The 25,338-nt window shown below is 39.4% G+C and overlaps 1 protein-coding gene and 2 pseudogenes across 2 annotated transcripts in view; all 3 read right to left on the reverse strand.

Moving 5' to 3' along the window:
- Positions 1–25,338, reverse strand: part of NPHP1 (nephrocystin 1) — a 91,560-nt gene that overhangs the window by 27,865 nt on the left and 38,357 nt on the right. For both annotated transcript variants that reach the window (XM_006156628.3, XM_006156627.3), the window contains exons 10-12: positions 22,842–22,936; positions 19,908–20,036; positions 286–360 (exon numbers count right to left, since the gene is read on the reverse strand). In XM_006156628.3, the coding sequence (XP_006156690.1) occupies positions 286–360; positions 19,908–20,036; positions 22,842–22,936 (299 nt within the window). The remainder of the gene's footprint in view (positions 1–285; positions 361–19,907; positions 20,037–22,841; positions 22,937–25,338) is intronic.
- LOC102481732 (dihydrolipoyl dehydrogenase, mitochondrial-like) lies at positions 9,714–11,060 on the reverse strand (annotated as a pseudogene).
- Positions 12,909–14,255, reverse strand: LOC102482145 (dihydrolipoyl dehydrogenase, mitochondrial-like; annotated as a pseudogene).

Genomic DNA, 25,338 nt, shown 5'->3' on the forward strand with positions numbered 1-25,338 from the left:
TATTCGTTTTCATCAAGTGGGTATTTTCTAAAAGTGAATCCAGATATTCATCAAATGAGATGATTCAGTGGAATTGTAACATTGGTGAGTCAGAAACATGAGTAATTCTTAGCAAAATCTTCAAGGAACATTAAAAAATCTAAAGATTTAAATCTGGTTCCATATATTATGTGCTAAATATAAACAAACTACAGTTTGACAGCCTTACTTCAGACATGAATTGCTTGACACTTACTAGGTAAAAGAAGTTCAGTTTTCATCCTGTTCACTCAGCTGATTACCTACCTGGGGGGAGAAGGTCCACGTCTTGGGCTTTTTAGGTTGCCATGTGGCTCTGACTGTATGAATGTTGCTCAGAACCTGCAATGACATTTTCTCATTTGAAATCATGCTGTAGAAAGTTCATCAAAACATCACCTCTTTTAGTCCCAAGCAGTTAGCAGTGGCTACACTGTGGGGAGCAGATAGGAAGGGGGAAGCTTTTGGTCTGGCCCTGTAGTATAGTGGCTAAGTGCTGTGCCCAGGCAGCTGGATTCCACATGGGTGACTGTGGTTCAAATCCCAGCCTGAGAGGCTTGAAAAACATTCCAAGTGCCCTCAAAATCCTCATACAATGGAGAAATGGAGGAAAAAAGATTTTGGCCTGACCATGCCACATTGTGGGGGAAGCTAAGCACACATGGCAATTAAAACAAAAGGGGTCGAGGAACTTCTTTTAATTCTGTAATGTTTGTTTTTCATTTATTTAAAGTTTTTAAAATTATTTTTTAAACTATTTTTTATTTATTAATATCTTCCATGAGACAGAGAGACTGAACCCCTTGGAGGATCTTGATGCTGCAATCCACCCCCGGCGTAAGCCAGTCACAGATTGCAAATCAATCCCACATGGGAAGGTTCCCAGTTCAAGTTCAGAGCCCTCCCTGAGTATGCTGGGCACAAGCTTACTCATGATCCAGGGCTGGCTACAGGCTGGGGTTGGACTGCAGTGTCCAGGCCCTTTTGGGGATGCTGTTTCTCTCATGCTCAGTCTTGCTCATGGAGGAAATACTTTAAAAATAGAATAGGGATACTCAAAAGTAAGATGACTATCTCAATGGGTCATAAGTTGAAAAGAAAAGCAAAGAAGGAGATGCTGAAACCAGTTTCCTGGGCTCTGAGTCTGGATGGGGCACATGGGAGCAAGCAGCTAAATGTGTATGCTATAGAGTGGAACTTGGAAAACAAAATTGCAACAACTGGGAGAAACAAAAGAAGCAAAAAAAAAAAGGGTATCATAAACAGGAAATAAATACTCATATAAATAAGGGAAATAAATCCAAATACATAGGTTAATTATAGTAAGTGGAGTTAGTGTAACATTATGTATGTATCCCAATATAGACAATCCAGAAAAAAGAAAATTAAAAGCCTGTTTCACTTATAAACAATAATGCAAAATTCCTAAAAAAATACCAGTGAATCTAATTTGGCAATGTGTTGTCTTAAAACAGAAAGTTTATGATCAAGAAGCATTTATCCCAGGAATAGAAAAATATTTTGATAACAGGAATCTATTAATGCAATATACCATATAAACAAATTCAAAGAGAAAAAACTATACAATCATCTCAATAGATGCAGAAAAGAACTGGATAAAATGCAACATTCCCTTATAATGTGAAAACTTAGAAGAAAATTAACCTAAGGAACGATGTCTATCAAAAACCTTCAACAAATGTCTCAGCAGTGAATGTTTAGAAGCATTCACATTTCAACTGGAAAGAAGACAAATCAGTCCCTACTGGCAGTTCCTGACCAAAACAATAAGACAAGAAAAAAATGTGGTACATAAGTGGGAGAGATAAAAATGTCTTTTATGCAAATAATACAGCTGTATACATGAAAAACCAAGAGATTCTATAAGTTTAAATAATACTTTATTGTGGGCTGGCAGGTGGCATGGTAGCTAAGACACTGGACACCCACATAGCCGACTGCTATTCGAGTCTTGATGGCTTGCTTTCTCACTTTCCCTTTCTCTCTCTGGGAATGAAAAACAATAATAACAACAAATGAAATTTAATAAATAAGTAATTCTTTAAAAAATAATAAGACTTTATTATAAAAGTATTAGAAATAATAAGAGATTTCAGTATAATTTTTGAACACATGATCAAATTCCAAACAATGGTAGCTTTCTCTGCATCAATGATAATCAATTAGAAAATGTAAGAGGAAAAAAGTTCCAAAGCTATAAAACCTATCTAATTTTTTAGATAGGGTGGGAGGGTAGATAGAGAAACAAGTTAAATGATAATATGAGTAAGAAACTAGACAAATCCTCCATAACTGTACTGTAATACAATAGCATTTAGCCACAAGAGCCTATTTAAATTTTAAATCACTTAAAATTATATTAAAATTAAAGTTTAGTTCTTCAGTCGTGCAGTTAATATTTTGATAGCATAGACTATCAATATTTCCATTATTGCAGGAAGTTCTATTGCCAGTGCTACTTCAGACATTCTACATGACAACTAACCCAATTTTTCTCAGCAAATCAACAGCAGGACAAAGAGAAGGCAGAAGGGGCACTGCCAGAGTAAAAGAGATTTAAGGTACATGTTGACCAACCGTGACATGTGGACCTTGTATAGATTCTGATTCAAACAATCCAACTATAAAAATACATATTTTGAGACAACAGGGAAATCTGAATAGGGGTTATAAAATGAACACATGGAATGAGATGATAATGATGGCTATGTAAGAATAGTGGTTAGATGCTAAAATGTTGATAAAATACAGATATCAACATTTTAGATTATGTTATACAACTATAGATACATACATGCAGGAAATGTCATCAAAAGTGAGTGAATGTTTGAAAATTTTCATGAAAAAGTTTTGATTTTTAAATTGAAGTCAAGGACAGACTAGAAATAGCCATGTTAAAATATTACACGAAAATGACTTCACGTTTTACTAAATATAAACTCACAATTTCAGTGTGTTATTAAATATTGGGTCTTTGGAAAAATCATGACGCAGTTTTGCATAGCAAAACAAAAAACTGTGTTCTGACTTTCCCAGCGACCCACTAATCTTTTGGTGGCGTGACCAGCATTGGCCAGCGGAACTGCAGTGAAGTGTTCGGACAGAATGGACACGTTCTGTGTCTGTGTGTCTAGTGTGGCAGCCTTTGGCCACATGGAACTTACTAGCATTTGAAATGCAGTTAATAACCTTTATTGACTCGGGAAACAAACACAAAATTCTGAATAAAATTACTTAGAAACTGCCCCCAAAAAGAAAAAGGAAATTAACTTTTTTGGCCAGAGGATACATGTGCCTGCTGGAGTGAGCCAGTGGAGAGGGGGACAGTGAGAAAGCACTCGCATGACGGATGGCCACAACACCATCCCTTTGCCATCATTTCTCCTTTTGGAATTTTGGGCATGTGTACCCATGTGCCTGGAGTGTTTCTCAAGCTGCTGGGTCTGAGACCTGAATAGCAGAGTTGGCCAGGTGAGATCCAGTTGCCTTCACCATCATGCCATGGGCTAGCCCAATGAAAGGAAGCTTAAAAAAGATTTTTCAAGTTTGCTTACTTATTTGTTGAAGTTTCTTTCTTTCCTTCTTCTCCTTCTGAGAGAGAGAGAAAAAAAAAATAACCCCAGCAAGGTCTCACACTATGATCCCCACCCTAACTTTGCCAGGCAGCCAAGACCATGAGTATGTGCACCCAGTATGAACAGGTAGACCCGGAATGGAACTCAGTTTTCCACATAAATCCAGCATCATGTAAGCAGTATGCTACTACTGGATCACCAAGCCAGCCCAAATTTTAAACTTTTAGTTAATATAAATTATAGTTCATTAATTAAATTTAAATAGCTACATGCAGCTAGTAGATAATGGCATTCACACTGAAGACTAACTTCAATTTTAGGCAATAATATTTGCCTAAAAATGTTTTTAAAAATCAAGGTAGCTAAACTTTAGTGTGATAAAAGGTATGTAAGACTTTTATTTATTTATTTTTTTTTTGAGAGAGAGATTTTTGATATAGGGCAAGTGTGCTCACAGAGACACATAGACAGAGAGACAGAAAGCAAGACATCACCTCTGAGGAGGATGGCCATGCCGCAATCTCTTCTTCTTGGTATTTTGGGCATGCATGCACATGTTCCCAGTGTGAGTTCTATGCTGCTGGGCCTGGGACTTGAACCTCAGTCAACTACATGGGAGTCCAGCATTGTAACCACTATGCCATTCACTGGTCCCACTATGCAAGACTTTTACAGAAAAAATTATGAAATATTATGATAAAATAAAAATGAAAACCAAATTGAGTGGAGAAATCTTTTTTTTTTTTTTTTTTGGAGAGATTTTCACTATAGGGCATGTGTGCTCGCCAGACAGAGAGAGACAGAGAGACAGAAAGCAAGAAATCACCCCCCAGGGGGGATGGCCATGCCGCAATCCCTTCTCCTCTCGGGATCTTGGGCACATATGCACACACGCCCAGCGTGAGTTTTAAGCCACTGGGTCCAGGACACGAACCGCAGTCGACTATGTGGGAATCCAGCGACATAGCCATTATGCTAACTGCTGGTTCCCAAGTGGATAAATCTTACCATATGTTTAGCAGCAAAAGATTTCATAAATACTCTACTAAAATTAACCTATACATTCAATGTAATTTTGCTGAAAATCCCAATAGAGCTCATGGAATTTAACAAGCTGATGCTAAAATTTATATAGAAGGGGCCAGCAGGTGGAGTGGTGGTTGAGGCACTGGACTCCACATGGCCGACTGCAGTTTGAGTCCCAGATCTGGCAGCTTGTTTTCTCACTTTCCGTTTGTCTCTCTGGTCAAATTAAATAATTTGGTCAGTCATGTGGGAATCTAGTGCCTTAATCACTATGCCACCTTCTGGCCCCAATTCCATTAAAAAAAAAAAAAGACTAGAATTACATATTACCAACTGGTAGGCTTCAATAAGACTAGGTGAAAAGGTCACGAGTGTCTGTAATATTACTGCTTTTGTGCATTTGAAATAGTTCCTAATTTTAAAAATATTGATGATCCCAATAACAAATCAGATTGGAGTATAAAATAGATAGTGAAAGGAGTAAACAAATTGGAAAACAGCAATGTCCCAAGATAGAAAAGATTCTAAGTGTGGGATTTAGATTTGCCTTCTTTCTCTTACTAACGACAAAATATACTGATACTTAGTTGACATGTTATTAATAAATACTTATGGATTTCAAATAACTTTTAAAAGGGTAAAACATATAACACCAGTTAGTCATGAAATACATGGAACACACCAGGAAAGTTGAAGGAACGGTGCTCATCGGCTCGGTTCTATTAACATTTTACTGTGCTTACTTTATCTTACATATTATCTACCTACCTATCAATTCACTTATATTCTGGTGCATGGCAAACTTACAGAGATCAATAAACCTTTCCATAAATACTTTGGCATGCATTTTCTTTTTTAATTCATCTTATTTCTTTCATGAGAGACATACATACACAGATAAAGAGGAAGACAGGCAGCCCCAAGAGGGTCTTACCATGCCATGATCCCCTTTCCCCTTTCCCGCCAGGCAGGATCTTGGGCAAGTGCACTTGGCATGTTTGAGATCTACTCAGGATCTGAACTTGTGGTCAGCCACGTGACTTATGTGCTACCATCTGTGCCACCATGGCTGGACCAACATGCATATTATTAAATAAAGCTCAGTTTTCCTTCATATTCTTTTTTGATATAAAATTTAATATAATTCACAACCTTTATGTTTAAAAAAGTGTTTTTTTAATTTTAAGGGGTTTTTTTTGAGAGAGATTTTTGCTATAGGGCGTGAACACTCACCGGACAGAGAGAGACAGAGAGACAGAAAGTGAGAAATCACCTCCTAGTGGGGATGGCCACGCCACAATCCCTTCTTCTCCATTCTCCTCTTGGGATTTTGGGCATGCACGCACACGCGCCCGGCATGAGTTTCAAGCCACCAGGTCCGGGACGCGAACCGCAGTCAACTACGTGGGAGTCCAGCAACATAGCCATTACGCTAACTGCAGGTCCCTTAATTTTAAGGTTTTTGTCATAGGGTGCATGCCCTTGCCAGAGAGACAGACACAGGGAGAGGGATAATGAGAAATCATCCCCCAGAGGGGATGGTCATGCTGCAATCCCTTCTCCATTCTTTCTGGGATTTTATCCACACACGCATGCCCATTACTGGGACCGTGGGAGTGCAGCACCTTAACCACCGCGCCACCTGCTGGCCCACTCTTATACTTATTTTATATGTATTGAGGGTAAAGGAGGTAGGTGGATGGGCTAGGATCACAGGACCAGAGCAGTTACATAGCAGGTGTTGTCAATGGAGGCCCAGTTGGGAGCTTGAACTTTCTTCAGGACATAGAAGGAAATAGGCACACCTTCACCTTAAGGGTGAAAACGGAGGCCATGTGGGCACCTGGACTTCCATTCTTACCTGGCACTTAAACTACCCTGCTAGCATGGTGTCAGAGATCTGCTAAGACAGAAGTTTCCAGAAACTCCTAACAGAATACCCCAAATATCCAGGATTCAATTAAAAAAAAAAAATCATCATTGCAAGAACCAGGAAAATCTCAACCACGGGAAGAAGATAATTGATACTGACACTAAACAGCCAAACAAAGATGCCCAGGTTCTGATCCCAGGTCGCCCAGCACTCTCCTGGTGCCTCCCTGTGAGCCTGTGACCCTGGCTGGCAGGAGGCTGTGGGGAGGATCACAGTGTGGTGAGACCCTGTCAAGGTTTTTCCTTTCTCACGATAAATAATAAACTTTTAAAAAATGCTTTAATGAGCAACTCTGCGGATGCTTGAAACAAATTTAAAATACCGAGAGAAATACAAAGACTTAAGAAAAAAATAAGGAGGGGGCAGGCAGGTGGTGTGGTGGTTAAGGGCGCTGGACTCCCATGTGGTTGACTGTGTTTTGAGTCCTGACTTGGTGGCTTGCCTTCTCACTTTCTCTCTCTCTTACTCTGTCCCTCTCTGGTCACATTAAAAAAATGAATAAATAAATAAAGTTAAATAATCTTTAAAAAAATGAAATAAGGAAACTGAAAGATAAAAAACTTAAAAAAAAAAAAGAAAAAAAAGAAAGATAAAGATGGAGGCCAGAGGAAAGCGGCACAATATTTTTCTAGTACTGAAAGAAAGGAATTGTAAACTTGGAATTGTAGATTTTGTATATGTGTCCTTTGGAAATGAAGGAGAAACCAGCATTCTCACATCATAAAGTCTAAGAGAATCTGTTGGCAGCAAACCCACACTAAGAATGGTTAGAGGACGCGGCCAGGTGGTGGCACAGTGGTAACACAACTGGACCCACCTGGGATGGGAACCCAGGGCCGCTCTGAGCACGCTGGACTCGTGTGCACATGTGCCTGTGATCTCCGCAGGCTGAGAGGGGGTGGATCACGGTGCAAAGACCTTGTTGGGGGTAACTCTCCCATGGAAGAAACAAATAAATAAACTTAAAAAATAAAAGAATGGTTAGAGGAAATTGTTTAAATAGAAAGGATGTGAAAAAGAAGATATTTTAGGACATCAAAAAGGAAAAAAACCAATGGAAACAAATACGAATAAATACTATAAATTTTCTGAGTTTTCTAAGTTACGTGTTATGGTTAACTAAAAATGATTAGTACTGCGTGATGTTCTCAGCATACATAGGAGAAATATGTAAGCCAATTCATAAACATGGGAGGGTAAAAAGCATTAAAGGGAGGTGAGATTTCTGTACATCATTTCAGGTGGAATGTTGACACTAGTGGGCTGTGGTAAATGATGTATGTGAAAATAGTATCTAGAGTGATCACCAAGAAAGCTATCCAAAAGATCTCATCAATACTGCAGGTTAATTCAGAATGGAGTTCCAAAAAATGTTCAAGTAACACATAGAAGGCAGAAAAAAGAAAATAAAGGAAAGGGCTGGGTGGTGGTAGAGTGATAAAATGTGACTCTCTGAGGCTGAAAGTTCTGGGTTCGTGTCCAGAGACCTCTCTGAGTACTGCGCATGTGAATGCCCATGAGCCAGGACTAGGTGAAGCTGAGTGTGTAACATAGTAGCGAGACTCTGTGGAGGTGCTTATTTCTCTCTTTTTCTATTTCTCTTAGACATAGAAATGAACTTAAAACAAGACTGGCCCTGTAGTGCAGCAGTTAGGTACTGTGCAGAGGAAGCTGGGTCTCACATGACGGACAGGAGTTTGAGTCTTGGTCTGTCTTAAAAATCGCACCAGGTGCATGTGAGAGGGGAGTAGGATCCTGATGGGACGGAGAATTGGAGATGAGAACAGCAGCATGATGAGTCCTATTAGGGGGTGCTTTCTTTCTCTCTATCTCTCACATATATGCCCTCTGGCATAAACAAAACAAAAACAAACCAAAATAAAAAGTAAAAAAAAAAAAAAAAAACAATGGGGGAAAAAAAAGAAAGAGGGAACAAGGAGAGAACAAGAACTCAGCGGACTCAAGGCTTAGGGCTCCTCTCGTGCCACGTGCTCCCCCATGCTCCGCAGTGCCTTCTTGAGGCTGTTTTTGCTATACTGTCCAGAGTTTACGGGTGCTGTCCCTGGGCTGGTTGGTTCCAGAGGAACTAACTTAGCCATGACTGAAAGTGGTGTCTTGGTAATTACAGTAACACTGCTTTTTACCTGCAGCTGCACTTAGATTTATTATAGAAGTACGTTTAAATAAGTAAATAGCATGAGTATTTGTGTAAGTATTAAATATATTCTAGAACTTCTCAATTTGGAAATTGGACATAATTGGTTTTATAAATTAACTTCTATTACTTTATTAAATAAGTCCTATGTTGTTCAAAATAAAACTCTAATCTTTTCTTAAAGTTCACATATAGAAGAAAAGGGGAAGGGATAGGAAAAAGTATCAAACCAAGTAGAGAAAGAAGGGAATCCATTTCTTAATCGCTAATGACACCTGCTGGCTCATTTATGCAAGTGATTTTCTGTGCAGAGTGTAGAACTGAGGAAGGATCACTGCGATAACACACAAATTCATTTATTTACTCGAATTATAATTGTGCTTTTGCCTGTTTCTCTTTTCATTTTGAATCATTTTTTACTTTGTGTGTTTTGAAGCTCTGATGTCAGGTGTGTAAGTAAACATTAAGAATTTTTATGGGACCAGCAGTTAGCATAATGGCTATGTCACTGGACTCCCATGTAGTCAGTCACGGTTCAAGTCCCGGACCCAGTGGCTTAAACTCACACCAGGCGCGTGTGTGTGCGTGCCCAAGATCCCGAGAGGAGAATGGAGGAGAATGGATTGCAGTGTGACCATCCCCCCTGGGGATGATTTCTCGCTTTCTATCTCTGTCTGGCAAGCACATGCACCCTAGAGCAAAAAACCTCTCCAAAAAAAAAAAAAGAATTTTTATAACTTCTTGGTGAATTGTTCCTTGTATCATTATGTAATGCTGAAGTCTACTCTGACATTAATATTCTTCAAATGGTATATCTTTTCCATACTTATATTTTATTTAAGATGGGTTTCTTATCCCCATATAGTTGAGCCTCTCTGTTTTCTTTTTTAAAAAATGAATAATCAATACGTTTATTTTAATATCTCATTCCCCACTGTAATATACTGGAGTCTCCATTTAATTTTATTTTGAAAAATATCATACTCTAAAAGTTGATTGATTTGCCAAAAGCAGCCAGGTCTGCTTCTCTAAAAGCTTCTGATAAGGTCAGATGTGTGTGACAGACTCTATTTTCACAGGATGCTTGGTATTCCAAAGTGAGAGCAGCTTCATTTACCATTTCTCCAGCACCTGGTCCCAGAATATGTGCTCCTAGTTCTCTGTCGTTTTTTGCCCAAGAATCTTCACCACGCCATCTGTGCCAGCATTTGTCTTAGCTCTGCTGTTAACAGCAAATGGGAATTTCCCGACCTGGTACTCAGTCCCCTCTTCTTTGACTGCTCGTCTGAATTGCCAGCCCATGCACCTTCAGGGAGCGTCAGTCACTGATGGCACACATATGCAGTCAATGTGCATGGCACAGCCGCCATTCCTCAACACAGGTGATACTTCATCCTCTGCCTTGTGAGCCAGCACTGGGCCAGCAACCACATCACCAATGGCACAGATATTCGCAATTTTGGTTTGGAATCTGCTACTGAAATTCTCCCTCTGGGATCTAGTTCAATTCCAACCTCTGTCAGTCCCAAATTCTGAGTAAAAGGGTCGTAGACCGACGCAAATCAAAAGTGATTAACCTCAGCTTTACCATCAGCAGCAGCTTCAATACAAACATCGATTTTTCCATCTGACTTCTTGGTGGCACCAGTAACCTTTGTGTTCAATTTAAATTTAAACTCCTGTTTTTGAAGGATATGTTGAAAACTTTTAGTTATCTCCGTATCAATTCCAACTCCACCTACATGACCCAAAAATCCAATGGCTGTTATGTTTGTACCAACTCTTTGGCAAACTGAACCCAATTCTACACCTATTACTCCTGCATCAATAACAACCACTTCTTCTGGAGCTTTTTTAAAGATAAGGTACCTGTAGGTGACACTGATGTACGTTCATCAATCGTGATTCCAGGAAAAGGAGTGACTTCTGAACCCGTAGCTATAATGATGTTCTTTGTATAGGTAACTTGAGTGCTGCCATCAGCTTTTGTAGCAGTAACCTGACTTTTGCCAGATATTTTTCCATATCCATTTACATGAACAACCATATTCTGCTTGAATAAATGGGCAATTCCACCTGTTAGAGCTTTTACTGCAGTAGCCTTCTGCTCCATCATCTTATCTTAATTCAAGCAAACTTTGGACATTTCAATTCCTCTGGATGCAAAATCTATTCCATGGGCCATATGGTAATAATGAGAATTATTCAATAAAGCTCAACTGATCTGCATAGTTCTCAATGGCACCACGGAAATTCCCTGGGGGCCATGAGATAATTGATTGAAATGGCCTCTCTTGGCCAAGGAATAGTACACACGACTCCAGATCTGCATTTTGGGCCCAATACTTTCCTCTCCACCGATACTTTCACCTCCGCACACAGCCTCAGCCACTACACCAAGGTCGCTCTGCCCTGCGCATGCATAGCGCAGCCTTTCTCACTGTTTTATTTCTTAATAGCAAATTTTTAATTGCACATACTTATGGGGCACAGTGCGATTTTTTTAAAGCACATGAATACAATGCATAATGATCAAATCAGGGGAATTAACATACTTATCAGCTCCAAATATTTATCATTACTTTGTGTTGGGAACATTCAGAATCCTTTTAGCCTTTCTGGAATATAATAAATTATTATTGACTATATTATCCTGTTATATATGAATTCATCCTTATCTGTAATTTTGTATCCCTTATCGCTTGACTCCCATGTAGTTGACTGTGGTTCGAATCCTGGACCCGGTGGCTTAAATTCACACCAGGCTTGAGTGTGTGCATGCTCAAGATCCCGAGAGGAGTACGAAGAAGGAACTGCGGTGTGGCCATCCCCCATAGGGGGTGATTTCTCACTTTCTGTCTCCATGTGTCTTTCTTTGTCTTTCTGGAGAGTGCACGTGCCCTATAGCAAAAACTTCTCAAAAAAAAAAAAAAAAAAAAAAAAAACAATGGGGGAAAAAAAAGAAAGAGGGAACAAGGAGAGAACAAGAACTCAGCGGACTCAAGGCTTAGGGCTCCTCTCGTGCCACGTGCTCCCCCATGCTCCGCAGTGCCTTCTTGAGGCTGTTTTTGCTATACTGTCCAGAGTTTACGGGTGCTGTCCCTGGGCTGGTTGGTTCCAGAGGAACTAACTTAGCCATGACTGAAAGTGGTGTCTTGGTAATTACAGTAACACTGCTTTTTACCTGCAGCTGCACTTAGATTTATTATAGAAGTACGTTTAAATAAGTAAATAGCATGAGTATTTGTGTAAGTATTAAATATATTCTAGAACTTCTCAATTTGGAAATTGGACATAATTGGTTTTATAAATTAACTTCTATTACTTTATTAAATAAGTCCTATGTTGTTCAAAATAAAACTCTAATCTTTTCTTAAAGTTCACATATAGAAGAAAAGGGGAAGGGATAGGAAAAAGTATCAAACCAAGTAGAGAAAGAAGGGAATCCATTTCTTAATCGCTAATGACACCTGCTGGCTCATTTATGCAAGTGATTTTCTGTGCAGAGTGTAGAACTGAGGAAGGATCACTGCGATAACACACAAATTCATTTATTTACTCGAATTATAATTGTGCTTTTGCCTGTTTCTCTTTTCATTTTGAATCATTTTTTACTTTGTGTGTTTTGAAGCTCTGATGTCAGGTGTGTAAGTAAACATTAAGAATTTTTATGGGACCAGCAGTTAGCATAATGGCTATGTCACTGGACTCCCATGTAGTCAGTCACGGTTCAAGTCCCGGACCCAGTGGCTTAAACTCACACCAGGCGCGTGTGTGTGCGTGCCCAAGATCCCGAGAGGAGAATGGAGGAGAATGGATTGCAGTGTGACCATCCCCCCTGGGGATGATTTCTCGCTTTCTATCTCTGTCTGGCAAGCACATGCACCCTAGAGCAAAAAACCTCTCCAAAAAAAAAAAAAGAATTTTTATAACTTCTTGGTGAATTGTTCCTTGTATCATTATGTAATGCTGAAGTCTACTCTGACATTAATATTCTTCAAATGGTATATCTTTTCCATACTTATATTTTATTTAAGATGGGTTTCTTATCCCCATATAGTTGAGCCTCTCTGTTTTCTTTTTTAAAAAATGAATAATCAATACGTTTATTTTAATATCTCATTCCCCACTGTAATATACTGGAGTCTCCATTTAATTTTATTTTGAAAAATATCATACTCTAAAAGTTGATTGATTTGCCAAAAGCAGCCAGGTCTGCTTCTCTAAAAGCTTCTGATAAGGTCAGATGTGTGTGACAGACTCTATTTTCACAGGATGCTTGGTATTCCAAAGTGAGAGCAGCTTCATTTACCATTTCTCCAGCACCTGGTCCCAGAATATGTGCTCCTAGTTCTCTGTCGTTTTTTGCCCAAGAATCTTCACCACGCCATCTGTGCCAGCATTTGTCTTAGCTCTGCTGTTAACAGCAAATGGGAATTTCCCGACCTGGTACTCAGTCCCCTCTTCTTTGACTGCTCGTCTGAATTGCCAGCCCATGCACCTTCAGGGAGCGTCAGTCACTGATGGCACACATATGCAGTCAATGTGCATGGCACAGCCGCCATTCCTCAACACAGGTGATACTTCATCCTCTGCCTTGTGAGCCAGCACTGGGCCAGCAACCACATCACCAATGGCACAGATATTCGCAATTTTGGTTTGGAATCTGCTACTGAAATTCTCCCTCTGGGATCTAGTTCAATTCCAACCTCTGTCAGTCCCAAATTCTGAGTAAAAGGGTCGTAGACCGACGCAAATCAAAAGTGATTAACCTCAGCTTTACCATCAGCAGCAGCTTCAATACAAACATCGATTTTTCCATCTGACTTCTTGGTGGCACCAGTAACCTTTGTGTTCAATTTAAATTTAAACTCCTGTTTTTGAAGGATATGTTGAAAACTTTTAGTTATCTCCGTATCAATTCCAACTCCACCTACATGACCCAAAAATCCAATGGCTGTTATGTTTGTACCAACTCTTTGGCAAACTGAACCCAATTCTACACCTATTACTCCTGCATCAATAACAACCACTTCTTCTGGAGCTTTTTTAAAGATAAGGTACCTGTAGGTGACACTGATGTACGTTCATCAATCGTGATTCCAGGAAAAGGAGTGACTTCTGAACCCGTAGCTATAATGATGTTCTTTGTATAGGTAACTTGAGTGCTGCCATCAGCTTTTGTAGCAGTAACCTGACTTTTGCCAGATATTTTTCCATATCCATTTACATGAACAACCATATTCTGCTTGAATAAATGGGCAATTCCACCTGTTAGAGCTTTTACTGCAGTAGCCTTCTGCTCCATCATCTTATCTTAATTCAAGCAAACTTTGGACATTTCAATTCCTCTGGATGCAAAATCTATTCCATGGGCCATATGGTAATAATGAGAATTATTCAATAAAGCTCAACTGATCTGCATAGTTCTCAATGGCACCACGGAAATTCCCTGGGGGCCATGAGATAATTGATTGAAATGGCCTCTCTTGGCCAAGGAATAGTACACACGACTCCAGATCTGCATTTTGGGCCCAATACTTTCCTCTCCACCGATACTTTCACCTCCGCACACAGCCTCAGCCACTACACCAAGGTCGCTCTGCCCTGCGCATGCATAGCGCAGCCTTTCTCACTGTTTTATTTCTTAATAGCAAATTTTTAATTGCACATACTTATGGGGCACAGTGCGATTTTTTTAAAGCACATGAATACAATGCATAATGATCAAATCAGGGGAATTAACATACTTATCAGCTCCAAATATTTATCATTACTTTGTGTTGGGAACATTCAGAATCCTTTTAGCCTTTCTGGAATATAATAAATTATTATTGACTATATTATCCTGTTATATATGAATTCATCCTTATCTGTAATTTTGTATCCCTTAACCAACATCTCTATTTTTCTCTGCCCTCTATCATTTCCAGCCTCTAGTGATAGCTATTCTACTTCTATAAGGTCTTATTTACTTATTTATTAATTTGTTTAGAGGTTTTTGCCATAGGACATTTGCGCTTGACAGAGAGAGACAGAGACAGTGAGAGGGAAAGAAATCATCCCCCAGGAGGATGGCCATGCCTCAATCCCTTTTTCTCCATTACCCTCCCTTCTCCTCCTGAGATCTTGGGCATGCACACTCACACGCCCTATGTGATTTTCAAGTCATCAGTCCAGTACTCGAACTACTGTTGAGTGTGAAACCAGCAGAGACATAATCTGCTGGCCCCATGAGGTCTTTTTTAGTTTCCATTCATAAGGAAGAACATGTGATTTTTCTCTTTTTGTGCCAGGGTTGAATATTACACTTAACATAATGCCCTCCAGGCTTAGCCATAGTGCCTCAAATAACCATATTTCATTCTTTTTAAATGGCTGAATAATATTCTCTCTCTCTCTCTAAATATATATATATATATATATATATGCACACACATACATAATATATATTCTGTGTATGTATTTGTGTGTATGAATATATAGACAGATACATATATCTCCATTCATCTGTTGATAGACACTTAGGTTGATTCTGTATCTTGGCTCCACTGAAGACTGCTACAATGAACACTAGAGTACAGATATCTTTAATGACATACTTACATACTGGTTTACTTTCCTTTGGATCTATGCCTAGGGTTTATCTAAAAACTCTTCATGAAGACCATTATCCTAAAGCATTTCATCTTTGTCGTTTTCTATTAGTTTCATAGTTTTGGATCTTACGTTTAAGTCTTTAATCCATTCAGTGTTGATTTTTACACACTGTGTTTTCACTGGGGTTTTACTTTGCACTTCTGTGATGACTTATTACATGTTGAGTACTTTTTTATACATGTATTGGTTTTTCATATTTTTTCTTTTACTTTATTCTAAGTTCTTTAATTGATGAATGCCTCTTTGGCTAGTATTTGGAAGATGACTATTTAGTCCTACAGATGCATTTTTCCACTTCCTCATTATTTTGTGTACATACCACCAAAAACTCTTATCTCCTCTGTTGAACATTGTTCTCTTTGACACATTATCAAAATAAACCCTATATAATAGCACAGGATACTGTTAGAAAGTATGAATATCTGAACACTTTAGTTATTTCTTTCCTTCTGTTTTCAAATCATTTCTAACAGTTTTAAATTAAAATAAATAAATTTAAAATAGTTGAATAAAAAATTATTCTTTTTTTTAAAAAAGAGAGAATTATTTATTTATTTAATTCTATGTTATTATTTTTAAAATTTGACCAGAAAGAGACAGAGAAAGGGAAAAAGAGAAAACAAGCCATCAGGTCTGAAACTCAAACTGCGGTTGGCCATGTGGGAATCCAGCGCCCTTAACCACCACGCCACCCGCAGGCCCCTGAATAGAATTAGTTCTAAACCCTAAACTTTCAAGGCATTGCTTATAACCTGAATAGAGAAAAAAATGCTGTCATCCATATTTCTAGAAGGCTGCTGTAAAAATGTTTGCAAGTCTTCAACAGTAACTCTGTTATTCTCATACTTCCTTATTAATTTAGTTGATGTGCAACTGAGGATAATTTTATAGGACTAAAATAGTCTTCTTTCAATTGATTATTGGGGCAATGCTGAGCACAGAGTGAGCCTTCTTGTTTCTCATGGAAGATAGACTCCATGTTTATTTGTATGATATATTTTCTTTTTCAAAGTGCCTGTTCCAAGTATTTTACCTATTTGAAAAACTGAGTTGTCTTTTCATCTCTTGGACATTCTTGACTTATTCCTTATCTCAGGAAAAAGTGTTTACTATTTCATCATTAAGAATGATGACACTTGGGACCAGCAGTTAGCGTAATGGCTATGTCGCTGGACTCCCACGCTGGACTCCCACGTAGTCAACTGTGGTTCACATCTTGGACCCGGTGGCTTAAAACTCACGCCTAGCGCATGTGCATGTGTGCCCAAGATCCTGAGAGGAGAATGGAGAAGGGATTGTGGCGTGGCCATCCCACTCCCCACCCGGGGGGGGTGATTTCTCGCTTTCTGTCTCTCTGTTTCTGTTTGTCTGTCTGGCGAGCACACGCGCCCTATAGCAAAAACCTCTCCAAAAAAAAAAAAAAAGAATGATGACACTAGTTCTAGCTTTTTTCTTATTGCACTTTACCAGTTTGAGGAAGTTCCCTACTATTTTGTTTGTGGAGAATTTTCTCAAAATCATGAATGAATATTGTTATCTGTCAAATGCTTTTCCTATAGCTATTGAGAAGATGACAATTTTCTTCTTTGTTCTGTTAATATGGAAAATTATAATGACTAATTTTCAAATGTTGAGTGTTAGTTACACAGATGTGTCCATGTACATTCTTGAAGTAAACTACAATTGGTCATGACATAGTACCCTTTTTATATACGACTAGATTAAATCTCATGATATTTTGTTTACAATTTTAGTTCTTACATTCATGAGAAATATTGATCCTGTAATTGTTCTTTCTTGTAATGTCCTGACACATTTTGGTATCATATTTTTCCAGGCCTTACAAACCAAGCATTTCCTCTTTTTTTTTTTTTGAGAGGTTTTTGCTATAGGGCATGCATGCTCACCAGAAAAACAGAGAGATAGAAAGCAAGAAATCACTCCCCAGGGGGCATGGCCACACTGCAATCCTTCTCCTCCATCTCCTCTCGGGATCTTGGGCACACACGCACATGCGCCCAGCGTGAGATTAAGCCACCAGGTCTGGGACTTGAACTACATGGGAGTTCAGCGACATAGCCATTATCCTAACTGCTGGTCCTGGAAGCATTTCCTCTTTATGTATTCTTCAAAACTGTTTGTGTAAGATTGATAATATATTTCCCTTAAATGTTTATAGAAATTCACGGGTGAAGTCATCTGGGCTAGTAGTAATTTTTTTTGTGGGAAAATGTTTTATTATTGCTTTAATTTCTTTAACAGAAGTTATTAAAATTTTGTTCCCTCTTGGGACCAGCAGTTAGCATAATGGCTATGTCACTGGACTCCCATGTAGTTGACTGCGGTTCGAGTCCCGAACCCGGTGGCTTAAAACTCATGCCGGGCACGTGTGCGTGCATGCCCAAGATCCCGAGAGGAGAATGGAGGAGAAGGGATTGCAATGTGGCCATCCCCCCAGGGGGGTGATTTCTCGCTTTCTGTCTCTTTGTCTCTCTGTCTGTCTGGCAAGCGCACGCGCCCTATAGCAAAAAACCTCTTTAAAAAAAAATCTGTTCCCTCTTAATGCTAGTTTTAGTAAATTATGGTTTTACAGGAATTTATTCCATTAATGTTGTCAAATTTATTGACATAAAGTCATTTATAATATCTCTTTACTATCCTCTTAATGTTGTCAAGATCTTGATAATGTCTCTATTTCCATGTCAGATATTGATCATTGGTTTTCTTTTGTTCTTTCAAAAATTTATTGATCAGTTTTACTAGGCATCTTTCCATTTTATTAATGTTTTCAAAGAATCTTTCTTTCTTTCTTTCTTTCTTTTTTTGTAATTTCTCTAGACTCACTAGAGGGAAAGAAAAATTGAGAAAGCACCCCCTGAGGGGTTAAACCTCCATGCCATAATCCTTTCTCCTCCACTTCTCGTTTTGTGATTTTAGACACACATGCACATTCAAGTCCTGGACCCAATGGCTTAAAGCTTACACTGGGCACATGTGCATGTGTGCTCAAAATTCTGAGGGGAGAACAGAGGAGAAGGGATTATAATGTGGCCATCTCCCCTTTGGGAAGGTGATTTTTTGCTGTCTCTCTGTCTCTTTTTGACAAGCGCATACACCCTACAGCAAAAACCTCTCAAAAAAAAAAAAAAAATATATATATATACACACACACATATATATTTCCATTTAAGTACTGTCTAGGCTGTATCTCATTTAAAAGAAATTAAGAGTCATTTACACTTTGTTGAGGAAAGACAGTCTGTGAAGAATCAGGGAGACTGGGGGAAAGGACACAAGTAAACTTGGTGAGTTGACAGCCACATGCCATATCTTGATTGAGTTGTTGGTTATAAAGGTGTGTGCATTTGTCAAAATGCAATATTTTACACTTAATACTTGAAGTACATACAACACAGAAGAAAGGCATCAGTACTCCCCCGCCCCATAGGGCATGTGAACGTGCCAGAGAAAGTCAGAGACAAAGAGAGGGAAAACAAGAAATAACCTCCCAGGTGGGATGGCGAAATCATACCCTAGGGGGAAGGCAATGCTGCAATTCCTTCTCCTCCGTTTTCTTCTTGGGATTTTGGGCATGCATGCACTCACACATGCCTGGTGTGATTTTTAAACCACAAGGTCCAGGACTGGAATCACGGTTGGCCATGTGGTAGTCCAGTGCCTTAACCACTATGCCAAATGCTGGCTCCATCAGCACCTTGTTTTTTTTTTTTTTTTTTTTAATTATTCTATTTTATTTATCATCATTTAAAAAAATTAAATTTGCTATAGGGCATATGTCTTCACCAAAGGGGAAGAGAGAGAAAGAGAGAAAGCATGAAAGTAAACCACCAGATCTGGGTCTCAAACCATAGTCAGCCATGTGGGAGCCCAGTGCCACCTGCTGGCTCCCATCAGTACATTTTTATAGCTGAAAAACACTCAGGTACAGAGGAACAGACTGTGATGTACCAGTATCACATGCTTAGTAACTGAAAGAGCCAAGGGTTAAACCTCCATCACCAGAACCAGTGCAGTTTACACTCCACCACGTATTATTTTATATATACTTACATATACAAGTATACATACAGAAAAAGAAAGAGGAAGTGATTAGGAGAGAAAGAGACACTACATGTTTACTGCAGCTTACTTTTAATATGTAACATTAATAAAATGATTTTTCAGGCCAGTCAGTGGTATGGTGGTGAAGGCAGATGGATCCCACATAGCCAACTGCACGGCTCAAGTCCCAGACACAGTACCTTAAAAATAAGCCTGGTGTGTGTATGTGCATGACCAAAATCCCAAGAGGAAAGTAGAGTACAGGATACTTCGGTGTGGTCATCCACCCAGGGAAGTGATTTCTTACTTTCCCTCTCTCTGGTAAGTGCATATACCCTATAGAAAAACTTCAATAAAAACAACAACAACAACAACAAAAAACAAACCAAAAAGCCACACGACTAGATGATTTTGCATCATTGTGATGTGAACTGATTTAGTTTCTCAGTAAACTCACCTTATTACCATCAAACAGACAGAGGCGTACATGTCTGCTCAGAACCTGTATGCTCATTCCTGGAAGAGGAATCATTTTACAGCTCCACAGAGTCAGAATCAATGAAACACGACTTGGTCTTGACTTAATCTGAAAGAAAAATCAGTAATTAAAAAGAAGCTAATTTCTATTTATTTTTAAGGAATTATTTTAACTCAGGACTGGCAGTTAGCATAATGGCTTTGTCGCTGGACTCTCATGTAGTCGACCACGGTTCCAGTCCCGGACCCGGTGGTTTAAACTCACGCCAGGCACATGTGCGTGCATGCCCAAGATCCCATGAGGAGAATGGAGGAGAATGGAGGAGAAAGGATTGTGGTGTGGCCATCCTCCCTGGGGGGTGATTTCTCACTTTCTATCTCTCTGTCTTTCTGGCGAGCACACGCGCCCTATAGCAAAAACCTCTTAAAAAAATTATTGTAACTTTATTTATTTATTTTAATTTGATCAGAGAGGGACAGAGTGATGGGAGGGGGGGTGAGAAAGCAAGCTGCCAAGTACAGAACTCGAATTGTGATTGGTCATGTGGGAGTCCAGTGCCCTCAACCACCATGCCATCTGCCGGCCCCCCCAAAAATGTTTATTTTTATGATTTATAACACCAATCCATTTCCCAAAGCATAAAGGAAAAAGTTTACACAAACACATACACATGTGAGAAAAGTATACAAATGAAAAAAATTTTTCATTTAAGATCACAACCAGTCACTCAGGTACATTTTTCATAAAGTTTTATTAGAAATAATTACTTTTTTTTCTTTTATTCTCTTTTGATTTTGTTTGTATACAATCACCAAGGAGAGAAAAAAAGAGACAGAGGGAAAGTGAGAAATCACTCTCCAGGAGGGATGGCTGTGCTGCAATCCCTTCTCCATTCTCCTCTCAGAACTTTGGGCCCGTGGACACAAGTACTTAGTGTGATTTTCAAGTTGCTGGGTCTGGAACTGGAACAGTGTAATGGGTCATGTGGGACCCAGCTGCCTTAAAACTCCACACCACCTGCTGGCTCACATTTTTTTCTTACATACATGAAAATTGTGATAAAAAGAAGGGCCTACAGGTGGCATAATGAGTAAGATGCTGGACTCCCACATGGCTGACTATGGTTCAAGTCCCAGACCTGGCAGCTTGAAACTCACACTGGGTACATGTGCGTGTATGCCCAAAATCCTGAGAAGAGAATGGAAGAGAAAGAACTGCAGTGTGACCACCCCCCTTAAGAAGTGATTTCTCATTTTCCCTCTCTGTCTCTCTGGTGAGTGTATGAACCCTGTAGCAAAGATCTCTCTTAGAGAAAAAAAAAAAAAAAGAGTCAATGTTATCAGTAAAATATATGACCTGGCTATGGAATTCCTGTATTCCCGTCTCCAGGTTCATTCCCCCAGCATGTGAGTAAGTGTAGGTAACCAATGACACCTGGCATTAATATCTAGCCACTTCCTCCTCCTTTTGATTCTAAGCTATTATTTAGTGTTCACTGGTTTCTTATGTAGATGTTTCAAAAAGAGAATGGGGACCAGCAGATGGAGTAATGGTTATGTTGTTGGACCCCCAAACAGTCAACCATGGTTTGAGTCCTGAACCCGGTGGCTTAAGACCCAAGCTGGGCACATAAACGTGCATGCACAAAATCATGAGTGGAGAATGGGGGAGAAGGGATTGCGGCATGGTCATCCCTCCTGAGGGTGGTTTCTCACTTTCTGTCATCCTGTCTCTCCAGCAAGTGTACATAACTCTATAGACAAAATCTCTCTGAAAAGAAAAGAGAATACACCATTTGATGTGATTATTAAATTCTACTTTACAGGTATAGTTCAGATTGTAAACAACTAAACTGGCATTCATTCATTCATTCAATTATTATAGACAGGCTCTCACTACGTTGCCCGGCTAGCCTCAAACTCACGATCCTCATGCCTTAGCCTCCCAAGAAGCTAGGACTATAGGCACAAGCACTGTGCTGCATTGTTTTTCTTTTTTCTATTTTAAGAATAGCTTTAATTAAACTTTATAAACTTTATATTCTACTTTATGATCACTAGCCTTTTTATTTAAGTAACATTGTTGTAAAAAAATAAGGTAGTATCTAACAGTTTGTCACCTTTTCAGTTTAAGAAATGAGAATGAAATAGTTCTCTGGGTACAAGTTCATAAAACTGTCATTTTTGCAAGTACTAGTATGCTAGAAAGATGAAATACATCTATCTTCACTTGCAATAAAGAAGGTTCCAGGCAATGTTCAAGCTGAGAGGAAAGAGGGCACTAAAATACTGCACCAACACTCCTCCAATCCTGGCACACTGCCGTTGCCTCTTGAGTCTGTGGGGAAAGGCAGGGGGAGGTAGAAGGTAAATAGGAAGGGGAGTGACAAGCTCTCAAATGGTTTAAGTCAACTCAAAAGGAGGAGAACAGAATGAATTATCAAGAGCATTTCGGATACTGGGAGTCCTTACTCTTGGCGCTGGCCAGAAAAGTATAATCAGAAAGTACTGCCAGCTTCCTCATTGCTACCTAATTAGCATAATATTATAGTACTCCTGCCATACATGGTGACACTGGCTAACACTGACCGAGCTCCTACGTGCCAGGCAATGTTCTAAGACCTTCACAGGTACAATGTAATGCTCACAAGAACCTTGTATTGGAAGAGGCAAAGCATGATTACTATAGAAACCTAGCATTATCTCCTTTCCACATGGAGAAGAGAAACAAGATACAGTCACGGTAACAAGTCCAAGTTCACCTTACCTATCAAAACATCACTGTTTCAAAACTACAATATGGAATCAAGTTTTTGATTTCTGCAGTGCATTAATCAACTTACATGTTATTTATGTACTTGCAACCATGACAAAACCTGGAAAAGTCCCACCTTTGCTGATAATAACTACTTACAGTGCCTGCCTTAGCATCCCACAGTAGATCTCTGAAGGCCAGCTGTGAAGCTGTGAGTTCTGGCTGTAAGAAGTAACTTGCTCGATACTGATTCCCTGCGAAAATAAAATGTTCCTTTATTTTCTTACAAAAAAAGAATGAAATCAAAGCCAAAAATCTAAGACATTAGGCTACAAACTTAGGAAAGAGACTACCAAAATGCTAAGCTATTTATTTGAAACTTACTCTTCAAGACAAAGACACCAATACAGAATTATACATAAAAACAACAGCAGGAAATTTTAATATTTAAGCTTAAAAGACCTCAACTTAAAGCAACTTTAAGAAAAAATTCAAAGACACTTAGGCAAATAACATACTCCATGATGAGGATAATCATTCAAATATTTTTGTTAAAATGCAGAAATCTATAAACACTATTTGGAGACTTGAGAAAAAAATATGTAATCATTAGTTTCCCTTTTCACATAAAGTATTTTTATACTCTTCTTCCATACTTTAGTCATGAAGAACATTTATTACAAAATCATTGATTCGAGGCTGGCAGGTGGAGGGGTAGTTAAAGGCGCTGGACTCCCACATGGCCGACCACAGTGCAAGTCCCTAACTTGGCGGCTTGCTTTTTCACTTTTCCTCTCTCTCTCACACACACTCTGTTCCTCTCTGGTCAAATTAAAATAAATAAAGTAAAATTTTAAAAAAGTAATTCTTAGGGAAAAAAATTGGTTTCTATTCAAGAAATAATTTTTGAATTCCTACTCTGTGCCAGTTACTATGGCAGGAACTAGAAACACAATAGTTAGAGAGATGTGTTCCCTGTACTCATTAACTCATGGTTAAGTGGGGGGAAATAATTTCTTTTTTTAAGTAAGTAGACATTGGAGCCAGCACATGGCATAGTGGTTAAGGTACTATTCTCCCACTTGGTTGACCATAGTTCAAGTCCTGGAGACAGTGGCCTGAAAATCATGTGTTGGAGGCCAGCAGGTGGCGCAGTGGTTAAGCTGCTGGACACTTCCACATGGTCAACCACGGTTCGAGTCCCAGACAGGGTGACTTCCTTTCTCACTTTCTCTGTCTGTCTTTCTCCAGTCAAATTAAAATAAGTGAATGAATAAATAAAATAATTCTTTAAAAAAATTATATGTGTGCATGCCAAAAATCCCAAGGAGACTGAAGGAGGAGAACTGTGGTGTGGACATCCCTCCCGGGGGGGATGTGTGATTTCTCATTTTCTCTCTGGTAAGCACACATGCCCTATGGTAAAACCTTTGGGGAAAAAAAAAAAGGTTAAGTAGACAAGAGAATAATCAAATAATTATACAAGTGCACAAACAGATGGGAACAGGGAGAACCAAGATTACTCAAGGAAGGCATCTCTGGGAAGACGGGCCTTACCATGAGACCCAAAGTAAAGAAGGCATTTAGGGAGGGCTAGGATGTGTCTTTCCAGCTGAGGCAACTTCCGTGTAGCCCTTCTGTGAACAACTCAAGGTTTATAGGAGATTCCTCAGTTCCAAAATAATTTTTCTCTTAAAATTTTTTTTCAAGTTATTTATTTCTTCCATGAGCAAAAGAGACAGAGAAAGAGAGTCAGAAACAGCACCCTCAACAATGTTCTTGACACCATCATCTACTGCCATCCTCCGCCATCCCTGGACCATGGGCATGTGTGTGCCCAGTGCACTCAGGAGGACCTCTGGATGAGAACTTAGAACCTTCCCATGTGGGTCAGCCTCACAGAGTGCTGCATTTTACTGCTGCATCACCGTCCAGTCCCCATAATCTCTCTTTAAAATGACCTTGTGAACAAAAGTTATCAAGTACAGGAAATCCAAGAATGAATAAAGAAATGGAAATACTGAATGGAGACATCTTTTTGGGAATGTCTTGCTGTGAAGAACAGCAGCAAAAGGGAGGCTTTGGCTAGAATGGGATAAGGTTGAGAGAATGGTTCTTTTTTTTTTTTTTTTTTGGCTTGAATTTGCTAGAAGGCACATACACTTACTCAAGAGAGACACACAGAGAGAAAGAGAAAAGCACCTCCCATGGGGAATGGTCATGCCACAATTCTTTCTCCTCCATTTCTCCTTTCAGGATTTTGGGCGTGTATACACATATGTCCAGTGTGTTTTTCAAGCCGCCAGGTCCAGAACTCACTGTGCAGCTGTCCATGTGGAGTCCATCTATTAGGTTGTCAGGAAAGTCATGACCTATTTTTCTTTTCTTTTTTTTTTTTTTTTTGAGAGGTTTTTGCTATCGGGCACACGCACCCCCCAGAAAGACAGAGAGAGACAGAAAAGCAGAAAGTGAGAAATCACTCCCCCAGGGGGGATGGCCATGCCACAATCCCTTCTCCTCCATTCTCCTCTCCGGATCTTGGGCACATGCGCACTCGTGCTCGGCGTGAGTTTAAGCCACCGGGTCCGGGACTTGAACCACAGCCGACTACATGTGAGTCCAGCAACATAGCCATTACGCTAACTGCTGGTCCCCA

Source organism: Tupaia chinensis, unplaced genomic scaffold (genome assembly GCF_000334495.1).
Source record: "Tupaia chinensis unplaced genomic scaffold, TupChi_1.0 Scaffold000511_1, whole genome shotgun sequence".
NCBI classification, from domain to species: domain Eukaryota; kingdom Metazoa; phylum Chordata; class Mammalia; order Scandentia; family Tupaiidae; genus Tupaia; species Tupaia belangeri.